The 18,856-nt window shown below is 48.3% G+C and overlaps 1 protein-coding gene across 1 annotated transcript; it reads right to left on the bottom strand.

The window, feature by feature from the left end:
* Positions 1–469: 469 nt before the first annotated feature.
* On the bottom strand, positions 470–18,856 carry LOC143498960 (E3 ubiquitin-protein ligase TRIM35-like). The gene is made up of 7 exons (XM_076993870.1): positions 18,794–18,856; positions 15,591–15,821; positions 14,400–14,422; positions 13,630–13,748; positions 6,532–6,942; positions 549–685; positions 470–505 (listed from the first exon to the last, which is right to left on the bottom strand). Exons 1-7 carry the CDS (start codon positions 18,854–18,856, stop codon positions 470–472), a joined length of 1,020 nt encoding a protein of 339 aa, XP_076849985.1.

Below are 18,856 nucleotides of genomic sequence, written 5' to 3'. Positions count from 1 at the left end.
TACGGGTATGGAGAGAAAAGCACCCCACGCCTTCCCGGGGACTCTCGCCCATACGGGTAAGCGTCCCTGAGTTCTACGAGCCAGGGACGCCCCCAGAGGGTGGGCTTGCGGGGAGGGAGGACTCACCCCTGCACGGCGACGTCATGCCGACGTCGGAACAGCTGGAACGGGATCCGCTGTGTGCCGACCTGCTGAGGTTGGCTCGAGAAACCTCCAGTCCCGAATGGGCGGTGGTCTTCCGCCAGGAGGCAGTGAAGGGCTGGCTAGCCAGACACCCGTCTCCTTCCCGCGCCCTCTCGCCTCTGAGGGTGGGCTCCTGCGTTATCGGTGCTACTGAGTCCACCCCAGAGAGCGAGTTCGTGGCGGAGGATTACGAGGAGGAGGAGCTGGAGGAATACGACAAGTAGGGTTATCCCCCCTCAATATGCGACGCGTCTACCGTAGACTACGGTGAGGAGGAGCAAGACGATTACCCTCCGTCCGAGTGCGAAGCGTCTACCGTCGACTACGGGGAAGAGGAGGAGGAGGAGTCGGAGGAAGAAGACTACCTCCCTCCGCCTGTAGGTCCCACTCCCTCCGTAGAGGAAGGCGGAGAGGAGGAGGAGCGAGAGGGCTATCCTCTGTCCGTGGGCTCGGGAGTGTCCGAGTTCGCGGACAGCGACCTCTACACTGAGGAAGAAGGCTCCTACACGGAGGACAAAGAAGAGAGCCTTCCCTCCTCCGTGGGAACCGTGAAGGGGAGGTGGACCACGTCCTCCGATCGCTCTGGAGGAGAGAGGATGGACTGCTCCCGGGGTGGCAGCCCGGAGCAGCCCATGAGTTGGAGCCGGGGCAGCGAGGCGACCGAGATGGAGGTGGACGCGCCCGCTGTCAACTCCAGAGGGCGGTCACGGAGCGATGTGGGCGTGTCAGATGGTCAGCAGGGGGGAGAGTCCAGCCGCGCTGCACCGAGCGCTTCCACCAGCCGCGCTGCACCGGGCACGTCCGCCCGCCGCGCTGCACCGGGCACGTCTGCCCGCCGAGCTGCACCGGGCACGTCCGCCTGCCGCGCTGCACCGGGCACGTCCTCCAGCCGCGTTGCACCCGGCGGAGGGTTCGCAGCGAAGGCAGGAGGGGGATTGCCCAACGCAGCGCCAGCAGCTCCGGACCTCTCTCCCCTACTCGCTCTCCTTCTGGCGCGAAGCCTGGCGCCTATGTCATGTGTGTGTGTTCCAGTGTTTGTCAGTCTTCCCGTGTGTGTGCCTAACCCATTTTTCCCTCTTGTGCCACTATGTGTAAGCGTGCCTGTGTGTGTGTTTGTGAATGTTCCGTTTGGTGTGTCTTTTCCCCCGTCTTCCCAGGGAGGGTGTGCTAGGCGATTCGTAGCGGACGCTTCGCCAAGGGCAGTCACCTCCCAGACGCAGGACTGAGCGCGTCGGATACGCCCATCGTTGTGGGTTCGGGGCACTCGGTCCTGTTGGCACCCCGGGACGGGTAGTGCCCTTGGAGGGGGCGTCTGTCACGTTGAGGACCCCGGCCCCTCCCTTTTGGGCGTGTGTCAACGTTGTCTACGTGCTTTGTCTGCGTCAGTGGATATCCGTGGTTAGGGTTTTGTCGTGTGATTAATAGTCTCACCTGTGAATCGTCTCGTGATCACGTGGGGATAATGTGGTTTGTCTATTTAATGTGCGCTTGCTTAGTGTCCTGTGCTCGTCGTTGTCTAAGTCTACACGTTGTGTGTGTGTCTGAGGAGTGTTACTCGTGCGCTATTGCGCAATACACGTTAAAGATTAAAAGTGACGTCAGTCGAAAATAAGGATTCTGTGTCTCGTCCTTCGCTGACCCACGAACGTCACACCTAGAGACAATAAATAAAGTTTAAAGAAACTCGAGAAAAAACACAAAGACGGAGCTAATGGAAAAAGCAGGGAAACATCCGCTTATATGGTATTTATTCATTAAATAGGAGCACAGCGAAACATTTTAAAGTAGATATTTACATAATTATGAGAACATGATTTTAATTTTCACGGAGGTCTGTGAGGCCCTCCAAAGAAATGCCTCGCCACACTATTACTGACCCACTGCCAATCCGGTCATGCTGGAGGGTGTTGCAGACAGCAACGCATTCTCCACGGTGTCTCCAGACTCTGTCATGTGCTCTGTGTGAAGCTGCTCTCATCTGTGAAGAGCACAGGGTACCAATGGTGAATCTGCCAATCTTGGTGTTCTCTGGCAAATGACAATCACTCTGCACGGTGTTGGGCTGTAAGCACAAGCCCCACATGTGGACGTCAGGCCCTCATACCACCCTCATGGAGTCTGTTTCAGACAGTTTGAGCAGAAACATGGATATTGGTGGCCTGCTGGAGGTCATTTTGCAGGGCTCTGGCAGTGCTCCTCCTGTTCCTCCTTACACAAAGGAGGAGGTAGTGATCCTGCTGCTGGGTTGTTGCCCTCCTACGGCCCCCTCCATGTCTCCTGGTATCTGCTCCATACTCTAGACACTGTGCTGACAGACACAGCAAACCTTCTTGCCACAACTCGTATTGATGTGCCATCCTGGATGAGCTGCACTACCTGGGCAACTTCTGTGGGTTGTAGACACCGCATCATGATACCTCTATGGTGAGAGAACTGACAAAATACCAAAGTGACCAAAACATACCACAGAGAAAAGGTCTGTGGTCACCACCTGAAGAACCACTGCTATATAGGGGGGGTCTTGCTAATTATCATTTCTACCTGTTGTCTGTTCCATTTGCACAACAGCAGGTGAAATTGATTCACAATCATTGTTGCATTCTAACTGAACAGGATTGAGATTCCCGTAATGTTCTTAAAGTACTTTGTAACCTCGTACTTACGAACATTCTTAAATTTACACTGGTTTCCCAAAAGCCTTCGTAACCCACGTCATACTTAAACTTGTAGGTTCACAAACAAGTGGTCTGGCCCTGTTGTAACTCGTTAAGTTGTTCTTAGCGAGTGCAGTTCTGTCTGAAAAACGAAAGAGGCTGCTAATTATCCCTTTATAAATGCTCCGAACTGCACACACGTGTGTACAAACACGAATCCATTAAGTTAAATGTACTTTTGAAAATGTAATTGCATCCAATAAATTAGACCCAAGGTCTTTAGTTCAATACTGCGCATAAATATACATACTAAATTGAAATTGTTTTCATGAAACAAACTATTGAAATTGGTTAAAGTACAACATAGTATTTATTAATATATGCAATTTTCCAGTAGAACAGTTGTAGAATTCAAATAATATATTGTTCCCCAAGCAATGGTTACAAATTGGCCTACTAAGCTTGTTAACTCTTAACCAAATCAAATTCATTCATTAATTACTTACACATAAGTAACCAAGAGGAATGCTGATAATGGTGGTTATGTGGTGAACATGACAGCTATACAAAGAATATTGGTTCTCAACTAAAGACATCGTTAAAGAAGACGCTGTAATCATCATTAACAGGCAGCTCATCTTAACTCAGTTCTGCGTCTAAGGGTGGGTCAACTTGATCTTCGTGATGATGTACTGTGTGACAGATACCACCTGCCTAGGGAGGAGATCATGGCTCTCTTTGGTCTCATACAGGAGGAGTTAACAAGAGGCACCAGAAGAAATGTTGCTTCAATCCCACCATTCAGCTACTGACAGCACTTTGTTTTTATACCAGTGGTGGATGGCAGCACTCTTGGTGATGTCTACAGTCTAATCAAAGCTGCTGTGTGTAAATGTGTGTGTGCTGTGACTAAAGCTCTTCTGTGACCTGCACCAACATACATCACATTTCCACAAACAAGGGATGCATTGCAAGAAACCAAAATATGTTTTCATGCCATTGCAACAATTCCTGGAATTGTTGGTGTAGTGGATGGCACATTCATCCCCACACACACTCATCCCCACACACACTCATTCCCACATACACTCATCCCCATACACACACTCATCCCCACACACACTCATCCCCACACACACCCATCCCCATACACACACTCATCCCCATACACACACTCATTCCCACACACATTCATCCCCACACACACTCATCCCCACACACATTCATCCCCACACACACTCATCCCCAGCCTCTTGAGCCCTAACTATTGGTGGTGGTGATGGTGGTGTTGGTGCTGCTGGTGGTTGTGATGGTGGTGATGGTGTCAAGTGGCCTGAAGTGACTCTTTCATTTGGACAAATTCAGTAGTGTGTCAGATGGCAACTGAGGGTGCGTTTGCTGGTGGACATGTGCTGGGTGACAGTGGTTATCCACTCCACTCACATTTACTAACTCCTGTCTTGAACCCCCAGACAGAGACTGAAGAGAACTACAACATGGCACACTGGAGAACACACAGTGTTGTGGAGCGAGCGTTGGGTATTTGGAAAATGTGTTTTCTTTTTTTGTACCCATATGTTTATTAGTTTTCAGGGTTATAACACAACACAGATATACAAAACCGCAGAACACCTGGCAAAAAATAAAGATTGGTATTTACAGAAGATAAATGACAAAAACTGTTTAACCCTTAAGAGAACCTACCCCAGAATCAAACAACCCCCCCTCCCGTCCCCACCAAGCAAAAAAGACAACAGCAACAGAAAAGTAATACAATAAAATAAATAAATGAATAAGCAAAAAAAAAAAAAATAAAAAAAAATAATAATAATAATAATAATAATTAAAATAAAAATAAAAAAATAAAAAAATACAAAAGGTAGAATTCCAGTTACATGTCTATACTGCAGGTCATTGGACAAGCAGATACAACACAAATCTCATATTCCCCTCCATGGGGAGAATAGCTAAGAATATCTGGAACGTCATACCGGGAGGAAGTTCTGGTCATAAAGAACCGATAAAAAAGGGTCCCCATGTCTCCTGAAAAGATTGAAGAACCCCAGATTTAAAAGAGCGCATTTTCTCAAGGTAAATGTATCGAATCACCTCATGGAGCCACTGGTTGTGAGTAGGTGGAGAAGATTGCTTCCATTTGAAGAGAATAGTACGTCTGGCAAGCAGTGTGGTAAAAGCCAGGACGCGTCTTTCAGAGACGAGCATATTAGAGGTTTGCGGAATTCCAAATACAGCTGTCAATGGGTTCGGGGGCAGAGGGGTGTTAAAAACTTGGCCTAGTGTATCAAATACTTCCGTCCAAAACAATCCAAGCTGAGGGCAAGACCAAAACATATGGGGATGGTCAGGAAAATGGGTTTTCTGTGCCTTCACAAGTCATCAGGGGGGCTTCTGTATTCACCAGCACGGAGCTGTGCCATAATAGTGTATGGGCTATGGGCTATGCTTCATAACATTACAGTGCAGGCTGGCATACACGTTCCTGGTGAGGACATTGAGGAAGATGATGATGAGTGAGGAGAAGTTCACATTCCTGCAATCTTACCAGGAATGGGGAGAGAAGGACATTATCAGGCTGGCTTGGAAACACGAATGCAAATGATTAGGGCTGTTTTACTGAAAATAAAATACGGGATACAGTTTTTGGGATATGGGTTTTGTGACCCATGTTTGTGTGTGTTGTTTCTTAGGAAATGAACAGACTCCAAGGAATTAATTGGGTACAAGTTATGCTTTTCAATGTGTTTAATTTGACTCCACTAATTAAATGCTACAATAATTAGGGAGGGAGGAATAAGGAAGGAGGATTTAAATAAATGAATGAGTTTGATTAGCTTTTTCTTTATACATCAGAGATCAGTAACTTCCATTTACATTCACTATGGTTACATGGCAAAGTATGTTACCTTGTTCAGTGGGTAACATGATTGGCACAGAAATTGAGGGTCTGGATAACTGAAACTCAGCCATTGAGAGTTGTTGAGCAGGTGGAGGTGGGGTAGGTTGCACAGGGGATACAGGTGGAGGTGGGGTAGGTTAAACAGGGGATACAGGTGGAGGTGGGGTAGTCGGGGTCAATCAGTGGTGTAGTCCTAAAAAAATAATTGAGGGGTCGCGGCGAGTGTAAGTTGTTGAGCGTGAGGGGGGTTAGGGGTAAGTTGTTGACGGGGCGAATGCCCCCCCCCCCCCCCCACTACACCCCTGGGTTCAATTTGAGATGATGGAGATTTGCGTTTTAGCCAGCGCTCCATGTTTGCGTGACTGTGTATCAGTATCAGTGACTCTGTTGGTTCTGATGTGACTGGGAGAAATGCCTGTAAAGCAGAAGGTTCTCGTAGCTCTGTAGAGAGAGGAAGAGTGAGCGCACCGAGTGCAGCGCCCAGTACGGAAGTCGGTCTGTCCGACTATCTGTCCGTCTCACAATACTAGATTATTCTTTTAGATAGTACTTAAAAACTTAATTATATTTATAAAGTCAAAAAATCATTTTTTACAGTGTATAATCTAATGTTCATTATAACATGTATGCAGAATAATTCAAGGCAACATTAACTTTGCTGTTCCATTGTTACTGATATCTTTGCTGGTAAGATCCTCACAGGAGAGGAACTGTTATTATAGAATAAAGGGAAAACAGTGTCAGTAAAAGTGTGTGTTATAGTGTACAGGTGTGAACTGCTTAGAAGATCAGTGAATGTCACTTTCCCCCTGTCCCAGTCCAGCTGAACTCTGACCCTCTGCACTTTATCTCTAGGTGTGAGGATGTGACGTGTCTGTCCTGGGCACTGTGTACGATAAGTGCCCATTAGGTTCACCAGACCCCACACTGAACCCCGGACCCTCTGTCCCTTTCTCCATTCAGACTCTCTAATTACACCCAGTGCCCAGTATTCACTGTCTCCAACATCAACATCCCAGCAGTGTGTCCCTGAGTTAAAGCCCTCAGAGCCCAGGACACACGCACACACATCAAATCTCTCTGGATTATCAGGAAGCAGTGATTTCTGTGGTCTGCGTTCTACAGTAGTGAGATCATCAGACAGGTGGAGGTGTGGATATGCAGTGTTGGGGTCCAGAGTAACAGGGTCTGAGGAGAGAGAACAGAATGAATCATCATGTTCTTCATGTGTTTATGTGATGAGGTCACATCTACAGACTGCAGGCCCTTTACTCTGAGTGAAATGCTGCAGTAGGTTGATATGAGGGAAGTGATGGTGATGTTGTGTGTTCACCACACACCCCTGCAGTACTTGTGTGCTTGTTGTCTTGACGCTTGAAATTGTGTCTGTTTTATTCATTAATATATTTCTATATATCTTGGATTCATTATTTACATGTGACACTTAACTAGTGCAGTGTTACTGTTACACTGAGTGTCACACTGCATGTGTGTATTATTAGTGTCTGTGTACTGAAGTGTGTGTGTGTCCTCATTAGTGGGTGGATACTGTTACAGTTCCGCCACTAAAGGGCGCTACTCCCAGAGTGACTAACACCAGTGGACTGTCCCCAGACTGAAGGACGGGACCAGAGGACGAGGACCACAGTGTCCAGACCCCCCAGGAGCAGATCCTCCAGGGAGGAGTCCACCGACGTGCAGGCATGAAAATGGGTCAGGGGTTAAAAAGGTGAGAAGACCGCGGGATGTCACCTTACGGGCTCCGTAAAATATAGTAAAATCCATTAAAAAAATGTTTTGACTGTCTTGTCAGTGGATTCAATATACGAGCCAGATCCGTAAATGCGAGAAGCTGTTTTCGCCATTCCGGATGGCTTAGTCAAAACCATTACGTCTTAATGAACCAATAAATACGGCGAAAATGAGTGTAAAAATACCACGGTTCACGTGTTTTTATTTTCTAACATGGGCTAAAGCACAGGGTAGACTCAAACGACAAGCGTTTACAACTTCATCTTCAACCTTTTCAGCCCTGGCGCGAATGTTATCCTCACACGTCCCTGGATTCACCAGTTACAACTACAGACACACTAGAAAAAAAATCTTGTTTCTCATTTTATGTCGCCGTTAACTACACGGGGTTGACGCGAACTTAGTATGCCCATCTACCTATTTATCACAAGAGCTTGTGGCTTTTTCTGACAGTGTTCAACGCTGTAGCGAACGGCAGTAACTTTGTTTTACCGCAAAATATGCAAACGATTGAAACCATTAATAACCCAATTAAATCCACTGGGAAATGTACAATCTGGTAAATGTAGTGGTAAATGTACGCTCTTCTGACTTGTCCGCGGTGTAGCACTAGGTCCTACTTCTCGTCCTGCTTAGCAGTAAATGAATAACATGAACGTTCGTATGATTGAACGCTATTTGGCCTCCATGAAGGTTCTGGGCGGAAACTGCTGGAATTGCCGATTTCGGAAGTGCTCTGTTTGCTTATTAAGTCAATATGATAATTAAAATATATACATATAAACTCCCGACCCCCGACCCCCCCCCCCCCCCCCCCCCCCCCCCCAAAAAAAACTCCTCGGATCTACACGATTCACGTAGGTCACCCTTTTCGACTTCAAAACAGCGAATTTCGCCGAAAGGTGACAGATTTTCATGCCTGGACGTGGCACAACTACAACACCCTCACCAGGACAACAGGGGGCGACACACACAACAACAAGGACAGAAACAGTGACACAGAAAGACAGACAAAGACAGACACCGTGATGTGGAGACAACAACACCAAGGAAAACTCAGGTACTGACACAAACATGGTGTCAGGGACACAGACAGGGACATGGACAGACACTAAGATGGTGACAGGGACACACACCGACAGGGACAGACAAACAGACAAGGGAGGGTCCTGGCTGACATGCAGGGAACCTGCTGGTCCCTGGGGGGGCACCGACCCATAGAGGCTGGAGCAGGGGTGTCTGCTTGGGCTCAGCTGGACTCTGGGCTGTGGGGAGGTGGAGATGTGTCTGGGTGTTTGGAGTGGTGTGTCCTGTTCCTGGAACAGTGTGGGTGTAGAACCTTCTCCACCTCCATCTGTCAGCACTGCTAGGATCTCCACCTTCACAACCACACTCCTCTGAACACTACGACTCCTCTTAATAGGATGGAGGCTTGGGTGGTGTAGAGGTGGAGAGTGGGTGGTGTAGAGGTGGATTGTGGGTGGTGTAGAGGTGGAGAGTGGGTGGTGTGTAGAGGGGAGAGTGGGTGGTGTGTAGAGGGGAGAGTGGGTGGTGTGTAGAGGGGGAGAATGAGTGGTGTAGAGGTGGAGAGTGGGTGGTGTGTAGAGGTGGAGAGTGGGTGGTGTGTAGAGGTGGAGAGTGGGTGGTGTGTAGAGGTGGAGAGTGGGTGGTGTGTAGAGGGGAGAGTGGGTGGTGTGTAGAGGGGAGAGTGGGTGGTGTGTAGAGGTGGAGAGTGGGTGGTGTGTAGAGGTGGAGAGTGGGTGGTGTGTAGAGGTGGAGAGTGGGTGGTGTGTAGAGGTGGAGAGTGGGTGGTGTGTAGAGGGGGAGAGTGGGTGGTGTGTAGAGGGGGAGAGTGGGTGGTGTGTAGAGGGGGAGAGTGGGTGGTGTGTAGAGGTGGAGAGAGTGGGTGGTGTGTAGAGGTGGAGAGAGGGTGGTGTGTAGAGGTGGAGAGTGGGTGGTGTGTAGAGGTGAAGAGTGGGTGGTGTGTAGAGGTGGAGAGTGGGTGGTGTGTAGAAGGGGAGAGTGGGTGGTGTGTAGAGGTGGAAAGTGGGTGGTGTGTAGAGGGGGAGAGTGGGTGGTGTGTAGAGGTGGAGAGAGTGGGTGGTGTGTAGAGGTGGAGAGTGGGTGGTATGTAGAGGGGAGAGTGGGTGGTGTGTAGAGGTGGAGAGAGTGGGTGGTGTGTAGAGGGGAGAGTGGGTGGTGTGTAGAGGTGGAGAGAGTGGGTGGTGTGTAGAGGTGGAGAGTGGGTGGTGTGTAGAGGGGAGAGTGGGTGGTGTGTAGAGGTGGAGAGTGGGTGGTGTGTAGAGGTGGAGAGTGGGTGGTGTGTAGAGGTGATGAGTGGGTGGTGTGTAGAGGTGATGAGTGGGTGGTGTGTAGAGGTGATGAGTGGGTGGTGTGTAGAGGGGAGAGTGGGTGGTGTGTAGAGGGGAGAGTGGGTGGTGTGTAGAGGGGAGAGTGGGTGGTGTGTAGAGGTGGAGAGTGGGTGGTGTGTAGAGGTGGAGAGTGGGTGGTGTGTAGAGGGGAGAGTGGGTGGTGTGTAGAGGGGAGAGTGGGTGGTGTGTAGAGGTGGAGAGTGGGTGGTGTGTAGAGGGGAGAGTGGGTGGTGTGTAGAGGTGGAGAGTGGGTGGTGTGTAGAGGGGGAGAGTGGGTGGTGTGTAGAGGGGGAGAGTGGGTGGTGTGTAGAGGGGAGAGTGGGTGGTGTAGAGGTGGAGAGTGGGTGGTGTGTAGAGGTGGAGAGTGGGTGGTGTAGAGGTGGAGAGTGGGTGGTGTAGAGGTGGAGAGTGGGTGGTGTAGAGGTGGAGAGTGGGTGGTGTGTAGAGGTGGAGAGTGGGTGGTGTACAGGTGGAGAGTGGGTGGTGTGTAGAAGGGGAGAGTGGGTGGTGTGTAGAGGTGGAGAGTGGGTGGTGTGTAGAGGGGGAGAGTGGGTGGTGTGTAGAGGGGGAGAGTGGGTGGTGTGTAGAGGTGGAGAGAGTGGGTGGTGTGTAGAGGTGGAGAGTGGGTGGTGTGTAGAGGGGAGAGTGGGTGGTGTGTAGAGGTGGAGAGAGTGGGTGGTGTGTAGAGGGGAGAGTGGGTGGTGTGTAGAGGTGGAGAGAGTGGGTGGTGTGTAGAGGTGGAGAGTGGGTGGGGTGTAGAGGGGAGAGTGGGTGGTGTGTAGAGGTGGAGAGTGGGTGGTGTGTGAGGTGATGAGTGGGTGGTGTGTAGAGGTGATGAGTGGGTGGTGTGTAGAGGGGAGAGTGGGTGGTGTGTAGAGGTGGAGAGAGGGTGGTGTGTAGAGGTGGAGAGTGGGTGGTGTGTAGAGGTGGAGAGTGGGTGGTGTGTAGAGGTGGAGAGAGGGTGGTGTGTAGAGGTGGAGAGTGGGTGGTGTGTAGAGGTGGAGAGTGGGTGGTGTACAGGTGGAGAGTGGGTGGTGTGTAGAAGGGGAGAGTGGGTGGTGTGTAGAGGTGGAGAGTGGGTGGTGTGTAGAGGTGGAGAGTGGGTGGTGTGTAGAGGGGAGAGTGGGTGGTGTGTAGAGGGGGAGTGTGGAGGTGGGGTGGGTGGTGTAGAGGTGGAGAGTGGGTGGTGTTGTAGAGGGGGAGAGTGGGTGGTGTGTAGAGGGGAGAGTGGGTGGGTGTAGAGGTGGAGAGTGGGTGGTGTGTAGAGGTGGAGAGTGGGTGGGTGTAGAGGTGGAGAGTGGGGTGGTGTGTAGAGGTGGAGGGGTGGGTGAGTGGGTGGTGGAGAGGTGGGTGGGGTGAGTGTAGGGGAGAGTGGGTGGTGTGTAAGAGGTGGAGAGTGGGTGGTGTGTAGAGGTGGAGAGTGGGTGGTGTGTAGAGGGGGAGAGTGGGTGGTGTGTAGAGGGGGAGAGTGGGTGGTGTGTAGAGGTGGAGAGTGGGTGGTGTGTAGAGGGGAGAGTGGGTGGTGTGTAGGGAGGGGGGGTGTGTGGGTGGTGGGTGGTGTAGAGGTGGAGAGTGGGTGGTGTGTAGAGGTGGAGAGTGGGGTGGTGTGTAGAGGTGGAGAGTGGGTGGTGTGTAGAGGTGGAGAGTGGGTGGTGTGTAGAGGGTGTGTGAGGGGTGGTGTGTAGAGGTGATGAGTGGGTGGTGTGTAGAGGTGGATTGTGGGTGGTCGTGTAGAGGTGGAGAGTGGGTGGTGTGTAGAGGTGGAGAGTGGGTGGTGTGTAGAGGGGGAGAGGGGTGGTGTGTAGAGGTGGAGAGTGGGTGGTGTGTGGGTGGGAGTGGTGTGGTGGGTGGGTGGAGTGGAGGGGTGGTGGGGTGGAGGTGGAGTGTGGGTGGTGTGTAGAGGGGGAGAGTGGGTGGTGTGTAGAGGGGGAGTGGGGTGGTGTGTCGAGGGTGAGAGTGGGTGGTGTGTGTGTGGAGAGTGGGTGGTGTGAGGTGGAGTGGGTGGTGTAGAGGTGGAGAGTGGGTGGTGTGTAGAGGTGGAGAGAGTGGGTGGTGTGTAGAGGTGGAGTGGGGTGGTGTGTAGAGGTGGTGAGTGGGTGGTGTGTAGAGGGGGAGAGTGGTGGTGTGTAGAAGGGGAGAGTGGGGTGGTGTGAGAGGTGGAGAGTGGGTGGTGTGTAGAGGTGGAGAGTGAGGGGGGTGTAGCGGGGGAGTGTGGGTGGTGGTGTAGAGGTGGAGAGAGTGGGTGGTGTAGAGGTGGAGAGTGGGTGGTGTGTAGAGGGGCGAGTGGGTGGTGTGTAGAGGTGGAGAGTGGGTGGTGTGTAGAGGTGAGAGAGTGGGGGTGTGTAGAGGTGGAGAGTGGGTGGTGTGTAGAGGTGGAGAGTGGGTGGTGTGTAGAGGTGATGAGTGGGTGGTGTGTACAGGTGAGAGTGGGTGGTGTGTAGAGGGGAGAGTGGGTGGTGTGTAGAGGTGGAGAGTGGGTGGTGTGTAGAGTTGGAGAGTGGGTGGTGTGTAGAGGTGGAGAGAGGGTGGTGTGTAGAGGTGGAGAGTGGGTGGTGTGTAGAGGTGGAGAGTGGGTGGTGTGTAGAAGGGAGAGTGGGTGGTGTGTAGAGGTGGAGTGGGTGGTGTGTAGAGGGGAGAGGGGGTGGTGTGTAGAGGTGGAGAGAGTGGGTGGTGTGTAGAGGTGGAGAGTGGGTGGTGTGTAGAGGGGGAGAGTGGGTGGTGTGTAGAGGGGGAGAGTGGGTGGTGTGTAGAGGTGAAGAGTGGGTGGTGTGTAGAGGTGGAGAGAGTGGGTGGTGTGTAGAGGGAGAGTGGGTGGTGTGTAGAGGTGGAGAGAGTGGGTGGTGTGTAGAGGTGGAGAGTGGGTGGTGTGTAGAGGGGAGAGTGGGTGGTGTGTAGAGGTGGAGAGTGGGTGGTGTGTAGAGGTGATGAGTGGGTGGTGTGTAGAGGTGATGAGTGGGTGGTGTGTAGAGGGGAGAGTGGGTGGTGTGTAGGGGAGAGAGTGGGTGGGTGTAGAGGTGGAGAGTGGGTGGTGGTGTAGAGGGGAGAGTGGGTGGTGTAGAGGTGGAGGAGTGGGTGGTGTGTAGAGGTGGAGAGTGGGTGGTGTAGAGGTGGAGAGTGGGTGGTGTGTAGAGGTGGAGAGTGGGTGGTGTGTAGAGGTGGAGAGAGTGGGTGGTGTGTAGAGGTGGAGAGAGGGTGGTGTGTAGAGGTGGAGAGTGGGTGGTGTGTAGAGGTGGAGAGTGGGTGGTGTACAGGTGGAGAGTGGGTGGTGTGTAGAAGGGGAGAGTGGGTGGTGTGTAGAAGGGGAGAGTGGGTGGTGTGTAGAGGTGGAGAGTGGGTGGTGTGTAGAGGTGGAGAGTGGGTGGTGTGTAGAGGGGGAGAGTGGGTGGTGTGTAGAGGTGGAGAGTGGGTGTGTGTAGAGGGTGAGAGTGGGTGGTGTGTAGAGGTGGAGAGTGGGTGGTGTGTAGAGGTGGAGAGTGGGTGGTGTAGAGGGGAGAGTGGGTGGTGTGTAGAGGTGGAGAGTGGGTGGTGTGTAGAGGTGGAGAGTGGTGGTGTAGATCTCCTCATGGACTGACTGTCTCTCCTCAGACCAGCAGTCAACTGGTCGTCCCCCTCACTGTTTATACTAATACAGCCTTTAATACTGGAATAGTTCATGTACCAAACACACAATGTTAATGTTTCTCTCTCTATAGGGTTCTAATTGTGAGGAGAACAGAATTACTCTAATTAATCAAAGAACACCAAAACTCACAGTACTGGAGAATCTTCTGCATTCTCTTCCAGACTCTGAACTTCAGATTGGAAAGATGTTTTGCTACATTGATCAGAGCTCCTGACACCTTCTCATGTTCCTTTGGGGTGTGATGAACACTGGAAATGTATAAAGCTGTATTATCATAATATTTTATCATATATCATATTCAAATTATTTAACATTTAAATTAACACGTGAAAAATATTTCACTGGAAATGTATAAAGTGTCACGTTGAGGACCCAGGCCCCTCCCTTTTGGACGTGTGTTAACGTTGTCCACGTGCCCCGTCTGCGTCTGTGGAACTACGTGGTGATGGTTATGTCGTGTGAATATCCGTCTCACCTGTGACTCGTCTCGTAATCACATGGGGCTAATATGGTTTGTCTATTTAATGTGCGCTCACGCAGTGTTCTGTGCTCGTCGTTGTCTATAGTCTACACGTTTCAGTATGAAGGTTTAAGTGTTCCTCGTGCACTATTGCGCAATCTATGTTTGTAATTAAAGGGACTTTCTGTGAAGCAAGGATTCCAGTGTCTCATCCTACATAAAGCTGTTTTATTATCTTTCATTAAACATATCAGTGTATCTAACCACTTATTTACATAATCAGTATCAATGTATTTTTATTTTCTTAAATACCGTCTTCATATATCATGTTTCTGAAATAACGGAGACCACATAGTGAAGATCTGAATGTATCAGAATAATTTCACAAACACAATGTGTAACACAATATGGAGATCAAACAGAAATAATAATCACTTACTGTTTCAATGTGGACGACACGTTCTGAGAAGGAAACAGAGGGACAAACACAGAAAGTGAAATCAAATTTTTGTCATTTTGTTTATATGAGAGTCAAACATGCATCTTCCTTATATGATAATAACTAGTGGTGGGCCTTTAACGGCGTTAACGGCGTTCGTTAATTTGATAATCTTATCGGGCGATATAAAAATCATCGCCGTTAATCTATTCTTAAAGTTGGGTTGGAACTGGGTCAAAATGGGTAAGCAAACTATGATGACTTTCAACTTGATAGTTTAGCTCGGCTGTATTCCTAACCAGATTGCACAGTAGGGGCGAGAACGAGTTTTCAAACCTGTGAATTACAAATCGTACGTGTGCTTACATGGATGCAGCCATGAAGTTGCCAGGTTTGCTTCATGGAAAATTCATTTTTAGGAACGTAAAGTGTTACCGGAGCGGAGCTCGGAGCGGTCGTTTTCTGCATGGTCCTAGCGCTAGATTCGTCGCTATTTGGACCAAAACCGGCTTTTGAAAAAGTCCCCCCCAAATTACGTCCATGAGGTTAAATGTACTAAATGTTGGCTTACATTTCAAATATCATGTTTAGCTGAATAAACATGTTATCAACCCCTTTTAATGTACAGTATGTAGGCTTACAAATTCATGTTTAACTGAATAAACCGTTGAACACGAGTAGCCTACATTTTATTGAACATGTTTTTCTTCAAATATCAAAGTAGAACAGCTTCCTCAAGCAGTGATGCATTTTGGAAACAGGAAATGAGCCCCTGGTCTAATGCACCCCCTGTATTAAGAAACCCTATCTCAAAAACTGACTTTTAGTCATTACTTGGGTAGCACGCATATGAGCCATTTTAATATAGACTAATCTAGATTAATTTCAAGATTTCAGTGAGATTAATCTAGATTAAAAAAATTAATCTATGCCCACCCCTAATAATAACATCAATGTGTCTAAAGACCCTTACACACACACACACACACACACACACACACACACACACACACACACAAATGCATAAGTAATGTTTTGACAATTGTTTTAGTGTGTGTGTGTGTGTGTGTGTGTGTGTGTGTGTGTGTGTGTGTGTGAGAGAGAGAGAGAGAGAGAGAGAGAGAGAGAGAGAGAGAGAGAGAGAGAGAGAGAGAGAGAGGGGGAGAAAAATACAGACTGAGTGATTCTTACTAGTAAGAACGGGATGTTCTCAGCTTCCATCTCCTTCTCTGTGTTTCTGATTTGATCTGAAAGAGATGCTATTTCTCCACTCATCTCCTCAATCTTCCTCCTCATCATGTGACTCTTCTGCTCCTCTTCCTCCTTCAGTGCAGCTATTCTTGCTGCTTCTTCATATCTTAGAAACTGGTGGATCTTCTCAAACTCCTCCTTTATCTGCCTCTCTGTGTGCTGGGCCTGATACTGGAATGGGAGATGATGAGGAAATATAAACTGTCCAAATGTGTGTGTTTCATTATGGTGTACGTGGACAGTGATCACAGCACCATTCAGAACTCAGTGTGACCTTTCACCTTAATGTGTGCTGCTGTTTTCTCACAGTCTTGTTTATCTTCCTCTAAGACCTTCAGATGCTGCTGTAGAGACTCCAGTGAGGTCTTGAGTTTGTCCTGTAAAATACGAGTTTAGTAGAGGACAGTGTGAGTCTTACAGGACTCATCACTGTATCTGTATAGATGTGCTGGAGATTACAGAGATTATAATGACTGAACACAATGGCATGATTACTATGATTCCTTTTCATCCTTTTACTATCAAGTGGAGATGTTTGATATATTGTAGCAGGTCGTAAATCAATGTTATATATATATATAATTATAATAATTATATTCTTTTTCACTGTAAATGAAGGTCTGATTTAGTTGTCTGAAATGTCATCATCTGACAAATTTAATTTAGACTGTCTAACATATATTTCAAGATAATTGTAAAAATTGGAAAAACATTACAGTTAAAACATTATTGTACATTTCATACCTTAAAGTCACACACAGCTTCCTCTACTGGACAGCAGTTGTGAGTTTTATGTGCCTTTGAAATCTGACACAGCAGTTGTGAGTTTTATGTGCCTTTGAAATCTGACACACCACACACACAGGCTGTTCATCCTCCAGACAGAAGACTTTGAGTTTCTCATTGTGCAGACTGCAGAGAACCTCAGACCCAGCTGAAGATCTCTGACTCTTGCTCACTAGAAAAGACTCACACAGGTTCTTTAGTGCACGATTAAGGGGAGGATCAGATTTAGAAGATCTTCTCCTACAAACTGGACATTCTTGAGATCCCTTGGTTTCCCAGAACTGCTGCAGACAGGTTTTACACACACTGTGGGTACATGACAGTATGACAGGATCCCTGAAGATGTCACAGCACACAGGACATGAAAACTCTTCTTCTGACAGAGGGATTGTAGCAGCCATTTCCTCCAACAGCTGCTGTGCTGTTTCTCTGTAATGTCTCCTTCTGTACAAACTTCACTTTCACTTTTAGATCTTCTGTAATAAACACAGTAGCACAGAAGAGAATCAGTCACTGTAGTCCTTTATCCAGCTGAGGGAGTTTAGACTCCTTTCAGAAATAAGGCAGAAAGAAGTAAATACCAGATTTAAGAGGTTCTCATAATATTTATAACTCACCTGAACGCAGAATTAATAAAGACTAGTGTGTTATTCCCAGATTTACTTCCTCAAACAGGCAGGTGTTTACAAGGAGGAGGAGCTTTTGTAAAAGTTAATAAGATTAAAAACATGTGATTTCTCCACCAGATGGCGACAGTTCATTACTACTAAGTGAATCAAGCGACCCTCAGCTGACTCTGTCTTGTCAGAGTGTAGAGAACTGCAGCTGTAGAACAGATCACTGTTAGGATGTGTTCAATGGTCATACAAGAACGACTAAACTCGGTAGATCAAAATATTAATCAGATCTCATTTCAGCATATTTTAAATATGAAAATATTAAATTACATTAAACACATGTTGTCATGTCATTAAAATCTAAACTCCTGATACTGGACCAGCACTGGAGTAACATCACAGATTGATCACACTGTGTTATAAGGGCAGAAACCAATAGAGCAGAGAGTGGAGGAACAGCTCCATACAGAGAGAGATGGAGAGAGAGAGATGGATATGAAAAAGAGACCTGAAGAGAGAGAGAGTGGAGACAGGAGGACATTATGTGTGAGAGTGAGACAGGAGACAGTGAGACTCCTGCAGCTGGAGGAGCAGAGAGGAAAAATAGATCAAACATGAAGATAATGTGAGTCACATGACCAGATCCCTCTACTCTGTTACTATGATTGGTGGATAAAGTTCAGAAAGGCCAAAGTCATCAAATCACTGAGAGTTATCATGTCAAAGTTTTTGTAAACTGACATTAATTCAATATCTGTTCCTTGGCTCTCATCCTCTGTGTTTATAGGTGATGATGTTACATGTTTTAATTGTGTATTTTAGAAGGTGTTGAGGCAGGAGTGTGTAAGAGAGTGGCAGACACAGTCTGAACAGTCAGCAGCGTAGGACAGAACCCAAGAGGGGCCAATCCTCAGTAGATCAGGAACAGAAACACCAGATCTTAACACTAACACTAGTGCATGTTTGTTACAGCTTGACAGTGCAGTACTGAGAAGAGAGGAAGGATTTGAAAACACCAGGAGGTCCTTAGACACCATTGAAATGAAATGACACTATTTGCAAACAATGATGATGGAGAGGTCTGCAGTGTCACACTGAGAGGAAGATACACTCCACAACAGAAAGAGAATGATCACTCTCACTTAGGAGAACAGAGGAAGAGAGAAAGGTGGACCTGACCTGGGAGAAGAATGAAAGAGAAAGGTTGCAGTACGAACTTGAGAGGAGCAGAGAGATGGACTGAGATGGAACAAAAAATTAGAGAATTGGATAGAACGATGGCAAAGGAAAGATAAGAAGCTGTAAGAAAAGAGGTGGAGTGGAAAAGGACAGAAAGTGAGAGAAAGTGAGAGAAGAAGAAAAGAGAAAGTGAGAGAGGAGAAAAGGACCTGTGTGGGAGCATGAATACAGAACTGGTGGAAGAGTTCAAGGAGGAACAATGAAATAAAAAGGGAGAAAAGCATGAAGACAAAGAAGAGACAGAAGGACGAAAAGCTGAAGGAATCAGAGAAAAGGTGCTGAGAAAAACAGTAATGTTCAGCTTGAGAGGAATGGGAGAAAGAAAGAAAGAAAGAAAGAAAGAAAGAAAGAAGAGGGAGCATAGAAAGAGAAGAACCAAAGTCCTCCACTGCCTGACAGACTGAGTGGAAAGTGTGCTGGACATGAGGACACACTGGGATCACACTGACCCCACTGGTCATCTTTGATGACCTCCTGTCCTGAGAGCTCCGGCTATCTGACTTCGCTGACCAGCTGTGTGAGGATGGACGTGGAGGTCATGGGTGAACTGTGACGCTCTTCCAT

Source organism: Brachyhypopomus gauderio, unplaced genomic scaffold, assembly GCF_052324685.1.
Source record: "Brachyhypopomus gauderio isolate BG-103 unplaced genomic scaffold, BGAUD_0.2 sc127, whole genome shotgun sequence".
Classification (NCBI taxonomy): Eukaryota; Metazoa; Chordata; class Actinopteri; order Gymnotiformes; family Hypopomidae; genus Brachyhypopomus; species Brachyhypopomus gauderio.
The sequence above is the reverse complement of the archived record's forward strand: the minus strand, read 5'-3'. Positions and strand labels throughout refer to the sequence as shown.

Bases quoted from the DNA above. Each gene is read 5' to 3' on its own strand.
- LOC143498960 (XM_076993870.1), bottom strand. From the start codon at position 18,856: ATGGAAGAGCGTCACAGTTCACCCATGACCTCCACGTCCATCCTCACA. The intron at 686-6,531 runs GTTCACACCTGT...TCCTCCGTGTAG, and splicing joins ATTCACTGATCTTCTAAGCA to GAGCCTTCTTCCTCAGTGTA. The intron at 506-548 runs GTAGTCTTCTTC...TCTTCCCCGTAG, and splicing joins GGACCTACAGGCGGAGGGAG to TCGACGGTAGACGCTTCGCA.